Genomic DNA, 17,790 nt, shown 5'->3' with positions numbered 1-17,790 from the left:
GTGGTACATGTGAACTTAGGCCATTTAGGGCAGGAACTGGAGCCTCTTTTGCAAGTGAACCTCCAACTACCTTATCGGGGAACACAGCTCAGCTTACTCTTCTCTTAGAGCACAGTCAGAGGAGCCACACAGCAAATCTACAAGGTTTAAAGACATGTTCTTAGCTGTGCCTGTTCATGGAGGTGCTCCTACCCATACCTTGTCCCAGGAAAGCTTGTGAGAGACAGATGATGAAAAAGTGGTGTTATCTCCCTTAGCATCATTATCAGAAATGTGTATTAAAAAAAGATTAGAAAAGAGCCACGTTTTTTATTTTTTTAAAAGAAAGCAACAGAATGAAATACATCTTTATTCATTAAATAATATTAGCAGCAAACCCTCCCATCACTCTAGGTGGTAAAAGGTTTACAGCACAAGAAGTAATATATACTGTAAACACTGCCTGATCATCTGTAAGCCTCTTCCTTACTGCGCTTATACAGTCTTTACGTCTTCACCTGCTTACATGTTCTAGTGAACTAGAGTGAGAAGCAGCAGTAACTGTTATCCAAAAGCCAATTTTTTGTTTTCTGTATTGGGTAATTAATTGCGTTGTTGCAAATGCTGATTTCACTGGCCTTTTTTTTTTTTTCCTAATCAAAGCTTTTTTTTTTTTAATTAATTTTTAGAAGGAAACTTGAACATTGACAGTCTTTGCTTTATGCCAAACGTCATCCTTCAGTTAAAAAGCATTAAAAAAAAAAATGCATCAACTGCCACCACCATTTTTTTTTGTTTGGTTTTTTCTTGTTGTTATGGCTTTGGCAGTTAAGGACAGTTGGCTTACAGGTCACTGCAATCACTTGACTATGTTTCTGGTTTGTGGCTCTTTACACAAAGGGCTATGCAAGGTGTGTCATGTATCCCAACACTGGATGATGAAAAGCTGAGTGATTTGGAAAAAAAGTATGCACAGTGTGTGTGAAAAAATCTCCTTGCCTCCTATTTCCTTCTTAGCAACTGTTCACTTCTATGTGCATGATCCATTCTTATTCAGTGTTTTGGCTACAGAGTTTATTAAGCGGTGGTAGTGCGGAGACCAAAACAGAAAAGAAAACTCCTCATTTGACATACGCTGTTGACTGGGGAAGCACGGAAGAGGTTTTTTTTCCTTCCCCAGTTCTAACATCCAAGAAAATTTCCCTCTCTCTTATCTTCATTTGTGTCCAGAGAGGGCATCACCTGTTGAATAGGCTCCATTGTTAATCCTACAGTCTTCAGTCCTCATAGAGTCTATTAATTCTTCCTCTGAATCCTCTTCCTCTTCCTCCTCTGGGGCTGACAGGCTGGATGTGGGGCCTTTACATATTTTTAAGTGACGAGTGAGGTGATACTTGGTTAGATAAGCCTTGGAGCATTTTTCACAGACATAGTCCCTCTTTCCTTCATGTGAATTGAGATGCTTCTTCAGGTGATTTGTCCTCAGAAACAGCTTATCACACTTGGGGCACTTGATCTGCCGTTCTCTGCAAGACAGGAAAAAGTTACAGTTTGCTCCTGGGGCAAGGCAGCTGATACTGTATTAAATAGTGGGGGGGTGGTGACAGGAAGGATGAAAAGGGTCAGTCTTACTCCTAAATCTTACTACCAATACAGTTGATGGAGAAGCAAACCAGAAATAACAGCACTACTGCAGCACTAAAGTGTAAATACTGCTCAGTCTTCTCTCACACAGTATGTACACGAAGCCCCTCTTCTCTGCCCCCCCCCCCCACCAATCATTGGCAAAAGTTAGGCTTTTTGGATTAACTGCTAGCTTGCAACCAACTGGATTTTTTCCCCTGATGATAAATTAAAGAAGAAAAAGAATTCTACAAGGGGTTGTGGTTGTTTGTTTATTTTTGAGTAAGACCAAACTCTGGTTAAGCTCCATGTTTTGGCAAGGGCAGAGATGTTGCCATGGTAGAAAGGTTAGTCTCCCTCCTTCCCACCCTGCATAAATGGGGGGCGGGGGGGGGACCCAACAAAAAAAGAAAACAAAGCTGCTGAGTGTTAACAACCCCTGGTAAGCAGCCTGCAACAGTCAAATTCTGTAGCTGACTGTGCAAAACACCTCCCAGCAGTAGCGCTCCTGGCTCTGGCCATAAGAACAAGGAGCAAAGCAAGTCTGTCTGCCTCTCTCTTGCTTGTGCTAGCTGCACTATGCTATCGCCTAGGCAGCATGACAGAAGTGGCAACCAATTCCAAGTGAGTACAAGAACCAGATGCTGGAAACAAAATAAGCAGAGGGACTAGCTTTGGGCAAGCAGCCTTTAAGGCAGGACCTTGGAGTGGGAGTAACTAAACAGGATGGAGAGATTCTCACAGCAAAAGGAAAGATCTGGCCTGGCAGAGAGCCGAATGAGACCTGGGGTGGGGAAGGAGCTAAGAGCTGGGAATGGCTGCACTCCACCCCTGGTGCAAACAGAGAGGGAGACTTCACTAACAAGCTACTCAGTGAGAATAGCATTGAGGAGTTTATGATTTTTCATGGTCATGTTGGGACGTGGAAACAGTTCTCAGCAGAGAACTAAATGTAAATCAGCTAACCCCCTCTCTCTTCAAAATGATGAACACTCCAGAGTGCCATTTCACAAGACAAGGTGCACGCCTGGAATTTACTGTGTCATTAAAATACTACAAACACTAGAATAGGACAATTTCAGCCAGTAACAAGGAATTTGTCCAGACTGACTTCTCTGTCATTTTAGAGGGTGAACCTATACTCCCTAGGCCAAACTGTTTGCAAACTGGAGATTCTCTCTTGGGCTGCTCAGCTTCATTATTCATTGCACTGGCCAGTCCCACACAGCCTGTGAGATCACTTACTGCGTGTGAGTGAGTACATGCTGCTTGAGGTCCTGCCTCCGCATGAATAGCTTTTCACAGTAATCGCACTTCAGATTCTTCTCCCCGGTGTGGATGACCATGTGCGATTCCAGGTGAGCCTTCTGGGTGAACGATTTGTCGCAGAGGGTACAGCGATAATTCTTCTGACCTAGGATTACATACATACACCCACAAATTGACAGTCAGTGTCCCAAGACATACAGTAAGCAAACAAGCCTGACCACTTCTGAAAAACAAAATTCTACCCAGAAGAAAGGCATTCTTTGTGAACAGGACCTGTTTCCTCCTGCAGTTCCTTCAGACTCAGCACAAAGGCCTACCTAGTTACAGTCTACATTTAGCTATGCAAAAAACAGGCATCTGACTTCATTTCATCATTCCCAAAGCTTTTCATCCCCCCACCCCATGCCTGCAAGCCAAAAAACCCACTTCATGCTACTGTTTCGAACCACTGAGCCCCTTCATGGGATGCACAGTTCTGCACGCTGTTCTGAACACCATTGATTCCTCTTCCTCCAGTGTTTTTTGTCAGTCAGCCTTTCCTGTAAGATAGAGTTTCTGCTTCTTGTATACACCAACTGTGCACCCTGTTCTGTGTATCAAAACATCACCAGTAGACTTGTAAATTTTCCAGCAAAGAGATTCAGGAAAACACTTAACAAGACTAGGCTTATCCAAGATGAATTCTTGAGTAAGAATAGTGGTAGCCTCTTTTTTTAATACTAACCATGGTAGCCATCTAGTTACTGTACATCAGTACATCCCCATCTCCACTAATTTCCCACAGAAACTGTACCTGATGCCTTACCGGAGCCCGACCACATCTGTTGCCCTGCCTTGCCTTTGTCTAGAAAAACAAGTTCTCTTATCTAACAAACACACAGGTACAAAGCTCACTGGCTCTTTGGTAACTTCTATGTTTTATCACATTTTTCCACAATCTTCCATTATTCTTTGCCAGAAATAATTTAAAACCCCTGCATGCCACTGAATTCAGACTAAGTCTGAACACCCCTTGAATCCCTATCTCACTGAGTGTTCTGTGGTCATATATACCACATTTGTACTTGATCAGTTTATTAAAACTCCTCACTACTGAGCCCACGGCTTCGTACGTTTGACTCAAGTGCACTGAACTTTCCAGCTTTGTGATTTGCATTCTGTGATTCCCAATAGCTATTCCAACCTTACTGAAATAAGAGAGGCAAAAATATCCACACTGTCTATTGCTGGCCTGTACTTGACCTTCACCCTCTCCCCTATTCTCACTGTGTTAAATCCATGCCTTTTCGTATTTCCTCTCTTCTTACACAGCTGAAAAACCTTTCACTATTTTGTTTTCCTCTTTTAGCATTCATTCACTGATCTGCTACCAATTCTCCCTTTACCCCCAAAGCCTCTAGTGATACCCAGATGCCCACAGAAGTCAACAGCATGTTCAGACTTAAGTTGTGATGAGTGACAGAGCTGAGCCTTAACCACAGAAGTCTGACCCCACAGTCACCAATTTCAGTCTTGTGCTATTTCCTTCAGATGAAAAACAATTCAAGTAGGAAAGAGGGGAAGGATCTCAGCCCCATATTTAAGTAAGTGGACAACTGTCCACATTACAAGTTCTCAAACCCACTTGGCTTTTTCTCACAAGCAGACAGGAACCCTTGTTTTATCATAGCTACCAGCACTGACTCTGCTGTGTGGGAACAAAGGCTTTCTGTCTCCCAGATGAAGGCCAACACTTCTTCCCAACTGTAATCAATTTCAACTCATCAAATACTTTTAGATATGGCACAATCAATCAGCCAGAACACAGGTCTACATACTGTTCTGTAAGCATCCACACCACTGAACTCAGCGCAGCCCTATCCCCTGCCAACCAGTGCTCTCTCAGGCAGTGCCTAGGCATTAGTTGGGGTCAGCATGGACTAGAGATCAATTCCTACAGACAGTCAGGATGTTGCCATTCTCAGAAAGGTAGGTCGAGGGAGGTGATTCTCCCCCTCTGCTCTGCTCTTGTGAGACCCCACCTGGAGTAGTGCATTCAGTTCTAGGGTCCCCAGTACAAGAAAGACATGGACCTGTTAAAGCAGGTATAGAGGAAGGCCATGAGAATGATCAGAGGGCTGGAGCACCTCTCCTATGAATAAAGGCTGAAAGAACTGGGGTTGTTCAGCCTGGAGAAGAGAAGGCTCTGGGGAGACCTTATTGCGGCCTTTCAGTACTTAAAGGGGGCTTATAAGAAAGCAATGTTTTACCAAGGTCTGTAGTGACAGGACAAGGGGCAACGGTTTTAAACTGAAAGAGGATAGAGTTAGATTGGACATAAAGAGAAATTTTTTTACAATGGTGAGACTCTGGAACAGGTTGCCCAGAGAAGTTGTGGATGCCCCACCACTGGAAGTGTTCAAGGTCAGGTTGGATGGAGCTTTGAGTGACCTGATCTAGTGAAAGATGTCCCTGCCCACAGCAGGGGGGTTGGACTAGATGATTTTTAAAGGTCCCTTCCAACCCAAAACATTCTACAATTCTATGTTTCTAAGGACTTAGATTTATGGACACAAGCTATGCCCTGCCAACTGGCCAAGGGATCAGAGAGAACATGTCTTGCTCCAATGTTCTGCTAGCACAGGCATCTCTATAAAGTCCCCAACCCTTACCTGTGTGTATCTTGAGGTGTGTCCGTAAGTTGCTAGGATCACTGAAAGCTTTGCTACAGAAATCGCACTTGTGCGGCTTCATGCCCATGTGCCCCATGAAGTGGACGTGGAGCTTGGAAGGGGAGATGAAAGCCTGGGGGCACATGGAGCACTTCCACTTCCTTTCCTTGCCGTGGCCTGGCCCATGGCTGCTGCTGTGCCCCTGACTGGGGAGGTGGTTGTGAATATGGCTGCTCAAATGGGCCTTGAAGTCTACATAGGAAGCGCATTCCTTTCCACAGTGGCAGATGTGCACATCCGGATGTTCGGGGACACCTTTGGGCACAAAAGCATCACTTTTAACGAGGCACAGCAAGGCCTAACAGAGCGCGAGCGTGATCCATGTTAACACTTTGTGGTAGCAAAGCCAGCTGCAGAGATTTTCACCCCCGTTCCTTTCAGCTCCAGTGCTTGCTTTTCAGCTCTTTTAGGTAGGCCATTTCAAATGTTTTGGGGCACCAACTTCGAAATGGTTTTGAGCACAGCTCCACCAAACCTAAATTATCACAGTCAAAGGTGGTGGAGGATAGGAACATCTTCAGCAAGCAAAACTCCCTTAGCACCAGATGGATGAACAGAAGAAAAACAACCCTTTTTCTTTGAAACTGCGATCTTTTACTCCTGATCAGTGGAATTAGATAGTGAAATGTTTCTTTTAAACAACGGCACTCCTGTGCCGACAAAGCCAACAAAGATGAGCGCTTACTTACCAAGCTGTTGTGCATAGTCCCGACTGTAATAAAAGAGAAGCTCATGTTCAGGTGGGATGTCCCGAGAGGTGCAAAAGTAAATTTTTCCATCATGAGGATAAGCTACCAGATTCTGCTCTTCCCGGTTCCTATAGCAATAATGAGAGTTATGAAAAAAAGCCTTCCAGAAATAATGACTTTTTGAGAGAGAAAAAAAGAAGGAAATTCCTATAAATAGTTAATGAGAGAAACTAAATGCTTGTCAGCACATTATAAAAACTTCCCCATCTGTCACTTCTGTCCTTCTTTATTACAGGAAAGCAAAGTAAAACTGGACCTTGAGAGCCAATCTGCTCCACCAAATGATACATTTTTCACATCACTGCAGTGTCTTGCTGAAAAAATTATTAATAGACATTGGAGTGGGCTGAGAGAAGAGAATTTATGATCTCTTAAGAAACTACAATTTTTCATTTTAACCCCCTTAAGAAATAGAAAACACATGAGGGAGAAATAAGTGTCAGTGAAGTCTTAAAGCAAAATTATCTTCAAAAATAACTCCTGAAAAGCATTTCCAAGATGTGATAATTCATCTTCTGAAGCATATATCTTGCATATGCTTGTTTCCGGTATCTGAAACCAGCAAAAGCTCTGCCCCATGGCAGTGGGAGATCAAATATTAACTTCTTGACTCCTGCATATGAGAGCAATGAAATCAATTGCAGCAGAAACCTACTTCATGTCACAGAGCAATAGGAAAGGTTCAGCCTTCTCAGTGGCCCATGTATGGAGCAATACGGAAGCCAGGCTGGATAGTTTCCATCACAGGCTCCAGAAAGACTGAAAAGGACAGCTCTTGCAAGCTGTAAGAGCTTGGAACTTGGCCAAAAGAACCCAGGGACACTTTGCTAATAAAGTACTAAAATCAGAAAGACAATCAACATCATCCTCACAGATGTATCCAAAAGGAATGGGACAGAGGGAAGGCAATAACAAGCTAATACACAGTAAGCTAATACAAAAAGAACCTGGTTTAAAGCTTTAGAACAAGGGAAACAGAGTATGTGGGCAGGTTTGGGGCTGTTTTACTACAGCATGCATACTGGTTCCCCCATAACATTCTCCACTGGGTGGTCTGTTTCATTCTCCCCACCAGTCCAAGATGCCTAGGTAACCCCTGAAGCTCCCTCAGTCCTGAGCTCATTACCCGTCTGGGCAGTCAGTGCAGCAGTGCACATTCTCCAGCACAACCTCCTATGAACCTGCAGCTCAGACTCCAAGGTACTTAGCACGTTACAGGTGGTTCTCACCTGGCTTTGCGTACAAACATCATCCAGTTACATTCGTTTTCATCAGTTGTAATGATGCAGAACTCCAGGACACCATTGTGATAGATCTACCAGGAAAACCAAATGCAATCTTAGGACAAAACACAGCAACAAATGCAGTGAAAGCCAGCTTCTTTAAGTGAGGATCTGTTTACCTAGAACAAGACAGGAGGTCTCCATTGCCATTGCCAAGACCACAGCCCTGTTCTTACTCCTTACTTTCCCCTTCACACAGGAATCTTCACCTCTCTGCTACGCAGGAGGCTAGAAAAACTGTTTATCAGCATCTTTCCCACACACCACCTTTAGCTCCCAGCGGAAATGCATTTGGCTGCTTTTCTTACAAGCCAAGTCTTGTGAATTATAATATCTGGGCAAACAGTACATGTTTTATTTATATAGATCAATTTTACTTTCTGAACATGAAATGATGTGAAGAAGAAAGCTTTAAAGCAGCTTTCCTAAAGCAAATCATTCATCACCTGGGGCAACTTTCAATAAACAATGATACAAAACAAACAAACAAGTGCTGCCTAGTAATTCATACACAACCTCTGCTGCAACTCCACACAAATACTGGAAACTACATACAGCCCTTTAAAAAAAAAGGCGTTAAAGAAGTTCATTGTACTTCAGGATTGATTACCAGCGTATTACATAGTAGACAGCTCTGCTATGCTGATATTAAGTATTAAACAATCCAACTGCATTAATTTTGATTTTTGGCAAGGATGATAATGTTAAAGCTGCTGTGTCATGTGGTGGCTTTCACCAGGTAAAGGCATGCCTGCAGACACTGTGAGCCATAACATCCACTGACCTTCCAGATGTGACTAGCTGCTTTGTCTGTCCAGTCGGCCACCTCCAGAGAATGGCTCTGCTGCCCGATCAAAGGTCCAAAACAAGTCCTTACAGGAATGGTTTCTCGTGTCCACACACCTATCAGTAGAAGACCAAAATCTGCAGAAATCAATTATTTAAACAACTAAACATGCATAACAAAGAGGTGGGAGGTTTATGAGATAACGCTCCAGGGCTAATATCTAGGCAAAAGATCATCAAAGCTTCTACTTCACATGTAAAACACACCTAAGGCAGAGACAAGAACCACCACCACCACATGACACTATTGGGAGCCACTTTGTTTTAATTACAAATACTTATTTTGTTTGCCAAAAGCAAGTAATTTACTTTTTAGTAAGCTATAAAACTAAGATCCTAGCCACTTGTACCAATTAAAGTTTTCATGGCACTTTCTGCAGAAGCAGAAAATACTAGTTTCAGTAACTACATTTCGCCTACCTAATCCCCAGGAATTTCCAGAATTGTTGCTGGGCATTGTTAAGCAGCTTCTGCATTTCTCCCCAGAGGCAGCTGTATTTCTGTCATGGGCAGAGGGATTCCTGCGTGTATATTATTTATTATTAAACATTTATATATAGAGAGGTCTACATGAATACACTGAAGAGCTTTTAGGAATAAACTGGAAACTAGTGCAGCTTGAAAAGAACAGATGTAATCTACTCTCAACAAGCAGCATCACTAAGCAAGCCAATAATCACATTCTTCTCTAGCCTTCAGATCCTTAGGGTATTGCACTGTACTCTTCGATTTCCAGGTGACAATGGCGTGAAATACAGTAACAAGGTCCACATCCAATGACAACGTCACAGTCTACATGCCAAGTGTAAATGGGGGGGTGGGGAGAAAAAAGGCACTCGTGATCAATTCTCCAATGAGAGTATCCAGAAGACCCACAGGCAGCAAACCAAGCTGATGAACAAGCAGACAGAAATCTCCTCCATTATTTCTAATTGTTATCTTCCCCCAAACTCCAGTTGCTGTAATGTTTCCTTATCAAAGCTGTGCCTGGGCTGTTTAGCCCACAATAAAAATAAACACATACCTTGTTTGTGCTTGACCTTATCAAGTGTTGCAGTAATGCTCTGTGTCTAGCTGAAGCCTAAGCAGTAACCAGAGGACAAGAAGCTCTTGCACAATGTAAGTCAGGGTGATTACAGAAGAGGGAACCACCTCTCTATTGCAGTGTTTCTTTCCCACATTAAATTTCCTACAGTTTTTGATTTCTGGCAATGCGTGTATTTTAAACTGCTGCATAGAAATATATAGTAATCTGATTCTTACCCGCTTCAGCTACCATGATAGACTGCCGGAGGACAAGCTGCTTAGGGAGAGAAAGCCTGGCTCGGCTCTCTATTGGGGTGTCAGGGACAAAGGTGACGGGCCCGTGATCTGGGCAGTCCGATGGATATGCCTTGTCACACAGTGTGCACCCTGCAGAGAGGGGAAGGGACAACAGGGATTAAAAAGATGCAACTGCCCCCATGGTGCAATCAGCTCCCTACCAATATGTTTCAGCTCAGCTCCTGGCAAAGGCTGCTTCTGCCTGGTTTAACTTGTCTGCTTTACTAGCTTTTACTCAGAAGAATACAAACCATAGTCAGACTGGCACCAACATACATGTCGCTGTTCCTGTGCAATTCGTATCAACTATGAGGATCTCCACCTGCCTTCTTGATGGTAACTTAATCATTTAGGCTCTAGACTATCCCTACAGGGGCAATCTAGCAATGGGACAGAGTCCACTCTTCATCAAAACTACTGCAAAACTGATGGTAGTCTCACCAGAGCTAGCAGTAATGCTGATAATGGAAGAGCCATTTTCTCTCTGATCACAAGTGAAATTACCTTTATTGGAAGAAAAATCCAAGCCACACCAAACCAAACACTTTCTAACTGGTTGTATTTTTGGAATTTACCAGAGACACAAGAGTTTTCTTGCATGTAGAACCTCAAGGATATTCATGCAAAGGAACAGTAAGGTCTTCTTTCTAAAATTTGTCTAATTTGAACACACAAATCCCCTTATCTCCATTTAAATTCAGACAATGTGTAAATCTTCACGGCAGCAAAAACGTGACCTCACTGCTGCTTCTGAAAGACCTACTACAATAAACTCATACAGTACACCTCTGTGGGATGCCACTGAATGGAACAAAAACAAAAGCCCAGGAAGAATCAGTAGCATCACTTTCCCAATCTGTCATTCAGCATAAGTACTGCTGAAAAATAATCCACTGAAAGTCTTCAGTCTAACGAATTCGGCAAAAAGTACAGCATAAATGCTCTCATCTAGAAAAACGATGTAGTTTTAATTTTCTGTGAATGGAGCAACCAATACCTACTCAGCAACCACCGTCCTGATAAATCATTCTTCTTCTGAAGAAAGATGCTCAGCTAATTAAGCAGAATCTCCACGGAAACCTTCTTTGGCCTCTTGATGGCCCAACTCCAGTATAAAAGACCTATCACAGCAGTAGTCTTCAGCAGGCATAAACAGCAGCTCCATTACTATTTGTTTGAAGAGATTTTTGGGACACGCCTTTCATACATCAGGGTACCAGAATCTGACCCCATACTGTGTTCAGTTTTGGGCCCCTCACTACAAGAAGGACATTGAGGTGCTGGAGCGTGTCCAGAGAAGGGCAACGAAGCTGGTGAGGGGTCTGGAGCACAAGTCTTATGAGGAGCGGCTGAGGGAACTGGGGTAGTTCAGTCTGCAGAAGAGAAGGCTGAGGGGAGACCTTATCGCTCTCTACAATTACCTGAAAGGGGGTTGCAGAGAGGTGGGTGTTGGTCTCTTCTCCCAAGTGACTAGTGATAGGACAAGAGGAAATGGCCTCAAGTTGCGCCAGGGGAGGTTTAGATTGGATATTAGGAAAAATTTCTTTACTGAGAGAGCGGTGAAGCATTGGAACAGGCTGCCCAGGGAGGTGGTGGAGTCACCATCGCTGGAGGCGTTCAAGGAATGTGTGGACATGGCATTGCGGGACATGGTTTAGTGGGCATGATGGTGTTGGGTTGATGGTTGGACTTGATGATCTTACAGGTCTTTTCCAACCTTAATGATTCTGTGATTCTGTGAAAATATAGTTTAAGCAACTACACAGTTACAGATAGAAAGGGACTCAGAAAATTATTAGGTAGAGCCTGTATAAGAATTGCTTCAGGTGCGCAGCTGACATGTAGGAGTACAGCAATGACAACAACCAGACCTGAGTAATGAGAAACACTATTTAAAACAGTTGTTTTAAAGCATTGCCTAGCACACCACTAGTCTGTGGACTAGCCCCAAGGAGAGGCAAAGAGGAAGAAAAGCAAGTGCTAGGCATATGACACTACCACTTGGAAAGGTTTAGGGATTCATGCATTTTTAAGAAGTTGAAAAAAAAAATCCAACATTCTACAGGAAGCAAAATATACCGTTTCCTTTCCATTTCTGTCCAGCCAAAGAATGCAAAAAAAAAAATTTAAAAATCACAGTGATTACTTCTCTGATTTGGGTACTCAGAACTGTAAGCAAAGACGTTTAAAAAAAGGACTACTTAAAAGTTTCACAAACATTTAGGACTGTAGCAAAGGCACACTTTTTTTCTTCCCTCTTAGGAACAATGTAAAAAGTTTTCTGAAAAAGGCCTCGATTCCTGCCTTCTCAGTGAGGAAGAACCACCAAGAAGCTCTAAAACAACTCCTCCTTGCTGTCACCTCTTTGGACACAAATTCATGTTTTATTCAGGAGAAGTTTAAAAACGACAACAAAAAGTTAAAATTTAAACTTCCCAAGTCAAAGATCTATTTTGCAAATCACATGAAAGCACTAGGCATGCAATAGCTGTTATAACATCCTACCAATGGGGAACATCACCTGGGAAACAGCTTAGGACTATTTTAAGTACAGTGACAATAAGCTGGCACATCAAATCTCACTTACGTGAGTAAGAGAAGTGATTTCACCATGAGCATGTTGGATATCATAGTATGTTGATTGTTATTTGTTCAACATGCAACAGATCCGTTTAAGAACTTCTGAGTGCATCAACTGTAAAACTTTTCCTCTACGAGCTGTAAATTCATCATACTTCTACACCCACCTGATTTTAAGTAATATTTTATCCCACAGAATAGAAGTTTCAATTCAAATGTCTGACAAGACACTTTGCACTAAACTGCACCTCTTCCATTGCTGATCAAGGCACTATTTATTTCTATTTCTTAAAAAATGTTCTGCAGGCAAAGCTTGTCGTAAGGCTCTGGCAGTTGTAGGGCCAGACTGCGTGCAAGAGCAGCACTCAGCAATGCTACCACAAGTAATAAAACTGAATATAAAAGCTAGCCTTACACTTCAGTGGCAGGAAGCCAGACATGCTGCAGGTGGAAGTTCAAATCTCTGTCCCAGCAAACGAGAACTTCATAGTTCTCGAACAGCACTCCTTGAATGATGACAGGATTGACAGAGTGCAATGTCCAGTGCTCCTCTCTTCCTAGGAGATCAGCTAACCTCTGGACTGAAGTCCTTTGATGAGAATAATTAGAAATATTAAAAACTTCCCTCCCTCTCTGCTCTTTTTTCCAGCAGGTCCTGTTGAGAACAACATTTTCATGATGATTGTTCATGGTTTAATAAAAATTTTGCAAAATCACGTAACATCATATTCAACAACTATACCCACTCAATGAAATGTATGGCTTGTGGTGGTGTTTGTTTGTTTTTTTTTTTAACGGAGCAAGAAGAGTCATTTGTGACGCGACTTTAAAAAACAAAAGGCTCATTGCAAAGGATAATATCAGCATATCCATAAAATGCAAGAGGTTCATAAAGAATTCAGCTGCCAGCCTCAAGGCAACATGGGAGACGGATACAACGAAAACGATGCTAAAACATTCTGTTATGTCTACTTCCAACTAGCATTGTTTCAGCGAGGTTAACCTGCCATTGCAGATGTTCCAACTTTTGTGGACTTGTTAAATAACTCAACTTTCTTTCACCAGAAATCTGTAAGACTAGCAACAAGAGTCCTGTCATCCCACCTGACAACATTAACAAACCCTACACCAAGAAAGCAGGAAATGCCTACTCACATATGGTAAACAAGGTTGCCATGTTCTCCTTGTTCGAATTGGAGTCTTCCATTTGCAGAGAGGATGGTACAAAGGCAAGATTGTCTGCAGACACATCCACGTGACTTGGACCCATGGCTACTTCCTGATTTATGGAAGACACCGCCACTGGCTCGAGGCTGAGGCCCACTTCGTGCAAGGCTACCGAGTCCAGGGAAGCTAGGTTGTGTGAGGTAGAGAGCGCCACACTCACGGAGTTGGTGCTCATGGCCACAGTATGAATGGAGTCATTTAGTGTGCTGTCCGATATTCCTGTCACCCGCGCAGCGATGTGGTCAGGCTCCATGACAACAGGCAGTTCCAAAGTGCTACCGTGAATGGGAATGACACCACCGTGTCCCACAGCATCCGATGTCAAGTTACTCCCCACTGTGTCTACAGCTAAAGGTTCGTGGTTCCGGGAACCATTTGGGATCTGCGAATGATCCCCGGCTACATCATCCATCGTAAGCTCCTCTGTCATCCCATCTGTAGAGATGGGGCTGGTTACCCTCGAAACGCTCTCCATAGTGATTGTAGTATCCAATGCTACCTCGTGGCTGTCACTAGGATGCAGATTTTGAGCACCATGCGTGTTCACTGTGCGGGAGTCCATGGAGACAATCCCTGGTTCCAGCCCCACGGTTCCACTGGGCTGGTAGGGATCTAGGGCCGAGGGATTGCTGGAGACTGACAATGCCGGATTGCTATCAACATTTATAGTGTTGGGATGGATGTACTGAGGTGGAGGTCTGTCAGCCAAGTAAGATAAGATACCTGATAGAATGAGAGGGGGAAAGAGAATAGAGTGAGATGACATCAGTTTTCAAATCTTGAACAAAAATACCCCATCATCGCAGCATAGTACATTAAGACCTAGATCCCTGAAGACGTGCTCTTTACATTATGTCCAATTAAAAACCACTAATTCTAAAACATGGCTCACAAACGTATGCCAACCCAACACTGTTGTCAAAGTATCATTTGATAACAAATACAGATCTTCCATCCAACAGAGCAAGTCTCTAGTTATTTGTCAAACTCTGAACAGCCAAGTTTCTGGCAGCATCTAACCTAGGCTCCTCAGTACAGAGACTGAATCAGAAAGAAGTTCTTCACATTTTAGGCATAATTTTTCATTCTCAAGAAATAGCTCACAAAGGACGAAGGACTGCTAGTGGAATCTAACATGTGATAATCCCTCGTTCATCTTTGCTAGAAGAAGCAGAAACAGTACTCCAGGATACACCCTTTTTGCTTCGGTATTTTAGTTTTAACAATTACTACTTACTTCCTCTAAGACTAAGTGACACAACTGTCCATCTCGGAGATCATCAACTGCAATTCTGAAGGACCACGATAAGGTCTCTCAAAGGTATTGTGAGTCATCTGCTCTTTTTCCTTAGACAAAAAGTATGTTGTTTCTCCTAAAACAATAGCCCAGTTAAATTTAAATCAGAAACCCTAACATCTTTTCTGGTAGTTCTAGAAACACTAGTCTGTATTTACTTACTACCAACTTTTCTTGTTTGACAAAGCTAAAAAAAAAGATCTTTGGAGGAAACACATCAGCACATTCAAGTAAACAGTACTTCCAGTGGAGACAGATTTTGCAGATTCTGCAAGATCCAAGTCAGCATGTTTCTTTTTGGCCTTGAGCACTGTAAGCCATTTGTTCTGTAAAAGTTTTCCATTCCAACATGTCCTTTATCACAAGCATGCAAGCATGGATATTCTTGCTGCAGCATAACCCCATTAAAAATGGCTAAGCCAAGAAATGGACAGTTTAATTTAATCAGCTGCATCAAATATTTCTGCATGCTATGCTGCCCTGTAGCTTGAACAAGGTGGACCCTTGAAGGCAGTAAGATGACTGATGGAAGACTCCTATGAAACATCAGGCTAAACATCAAGCAGACTAGAAAGAAAAAGTACATTTCTGCATAAAGTATTCCAGCTCAGAAGAATGGCAAATACCTTCAGTCCTCAAATGCACTGTCTCCTCCTCTACTCTCTGCCCACAAAATGGAGAGGAATGTAATGCAGTAGGAAAGGTTACTCCTAAACAGTTGGCAAGTTCAGCCACTAGTCATCAGGTAGTTGACAAGATCTGAGCTGCTATATTTCTTTTCCTAACCTAGGCTGAACCAACAACACTCACTGGGTGACCTTGAAGAAGTTTATCTATGCCAATCCTGTCAATCTTAGCTACAAAAAAACCCAAGGACTACATTTAAAGCTCTAATTTCTGTGTCTTTGTATACTAACATGTAAAATTCTACACTTATACTCTAAAACACATGCGAGAGAGGAATCAAGATAGAAATCAGTATGTTAGGCCTTTGGAAATCAACCTTGAACAAAAGTGAAGAAAACCTATACCATGGGCTAAAGGGGTGGGAAAGAGCCCAAATTCCCCAGCTGATGGCTTGCTCTTTTTGAGCTTTGAACTACTGTAACCTACCATCACACACATATCAAGCACTGCTTCAGACTACAGGAGAAAAAAAAAGAAGCTGTTTTTGAACTAAAGCGATTTGAGATAGAAACCAGGCATGCTTTGTTTTCTGTTAACCTTAAAAACAAAGCAGCAGGAGGAGTGATCAGAGGTTTGGTTTAAGTAGAAAATACCCTGCAATTCTCTTCATATACATACAGAGAAACAAAGACCTGAAAATAAAGGTGTGTAAATGACACAACAAACTCCAGACAAACTCCAGGGATTCACAGCTCTGCAAAATAGTCTTACCTGCTTCAGGACAGAAACAGGTGGCTCTTAAAACAATTTCTCTCTCTGTTCCAATCCATCAGCTCCAGACCACTTACCAGGTAGAATGTGTCTGAAATAGCTGCTCTCCAGGTGAGGGTACGGTGGTGGAGGTAGGGTGTAGTTTCTCTCAGGTATACCACACATCACTCCTCGATCCCCAATACCCATTGGGAGCATCAGAGACAGAGCAGAAGGCAAGGAACTCAAGGAGGGGCCCAAGTTTGGAATTGCAACAGGCAAGCCTGCAAAAGAAAACGCCCATTTAAATTCAATGGAACTACTTGAGCTTATGAACACACAAGCTAACAAAGAGGTTGCTAACTCCTCAGGACCTCCCTATGGAAGCACGGCATGGTACTGTCAAAGTAAGGTGGCAAGCTTCAAAGAAAGGGTCACAGTTACCACAGCACTGAGAGGCATGCCTGAATGTGGCTAGATCTTTTTTGGATACATTACGTAGAGCCTGCTTCTACTGTACAATTGTAATGGACTTTTGTCTGTGTAGCTGCCGGAAAAAAAGAGCTGGGAAAACAGTTTTGCTTTACAGGTGAAAAATCATTATTTTCACCTGAGTGAAGACAGACATAGATGTAGACAGATTTGCAGCTACAGTTCGTATTTCAAAGGATTCTGCTACCACCTACCCACCCACAGTGCAAACCATTCCATTAGAACAAAATGAGACTCCCATTAAGGAATAAGCCTAGTAAGCACACGTCCCTTTTGCTTTGCCCACAGAAGCAATGGTTTATGGTCTGCCCTTCCCCAATTCTGCATCACCTCATTACCTGCTAAAGACGTGACTTGCTATCAGAGCAAGCACTACTACGCAGTTACAAACAGTCCTGTGACAGTAAAACACAGAGCAATATGCTTTGTGGGAGCTTTCCCCATTACCTGGTGCTGGTATGGCATTGTGAGTGGGTGACGCTGCCAATCCCAAGTGACTCCCCGAGACCGGCAGGGCATTGCTCACAGAGGATGAGGTCAGCTGGTCCATCCCTACAGGACTCAAGTTCATTTCATTCATTCTGGGGAGCAGGGAACAGAGGGGAGGGGAAAAAGACAGAGAAACAGATGCAAGAGCATTCCTGATTACTGACTGTACTGTGGTGAGGAAAGGCTGAGCAAACAAACTCAAAATCAGATATTGACAGGTAAAAACTCTGCCTTAGAAAGCTAAGCATAAAGCACATCAACAACTCACACTGTGATCACATCATGATCAATGCATATTGATCATATTAGATAGCAATAACCAGGATTAAAAAGCCAGTTCAAAAAGGCAAATCAGACCATAGCTTTTTCGTTGCCATCCTGAAAACAAAGTTTCACTCCTTGTAATCAAAGCCACTGTGATTACAGTATTGTGAACACAGATCAGTTTGCAAGCTGAATGTCACAATTACTTGGACAACAACATCCGATTTATATTTCATTACTTCTGGATACCACATTCATGTTCAAAAACCAAAGTCAGGGGA

General features: G+C 42.8%; 1 protein-coding gene across 1 annotated transcript; it reads right to left on the bottom strand.

The window, feature by feature from the left end:
* Positions 1 to 615: 615 nt before the first annotated feature.
* On the bottom strand, positions 616 to 17,395 carry PRDM4 (PR/SET domain 4). The gene is given in 11 exon segments (XM_009818847.2): positions 616 to 1,505; positions 2,848 to 3,016; positions 5,523 to 5,837; positions 6,272 to 6,399; positions 7,561 to 7,646; positions 8,399 to 8,517; positions 9,724 to 9,873; positions 13,519 to 14,313; positions 16,363 to 16,548; positions 17,204 to 17,350; positions 17,353 to 17,395. Coding segments are annotated over 11 exon segments (2,448 nt in total). The 3' UTR covers positions 616 to 1,195.
* Between the last annotated feature and the right edge of the window lie 395 nt (positions 17,396 to 17,790).

This window comes from Gavia stellata, chromosome 4 (assembly GCF_030936135.1).
Source record: "Gavia stellata isolate bGavSte3 chromosome 4, bGavSte3.hap2, whole genome shotgun sequence".
Classification (NCBI taxonomy): Eukaryota; Metazoa; Chordata; class Aves; order Gaviiformes; family Gaviidae; genus Gavia; species Gavia stellata.
This window is presented reverse-complemented; position numbering and strand designations above follow the sequence as displayed.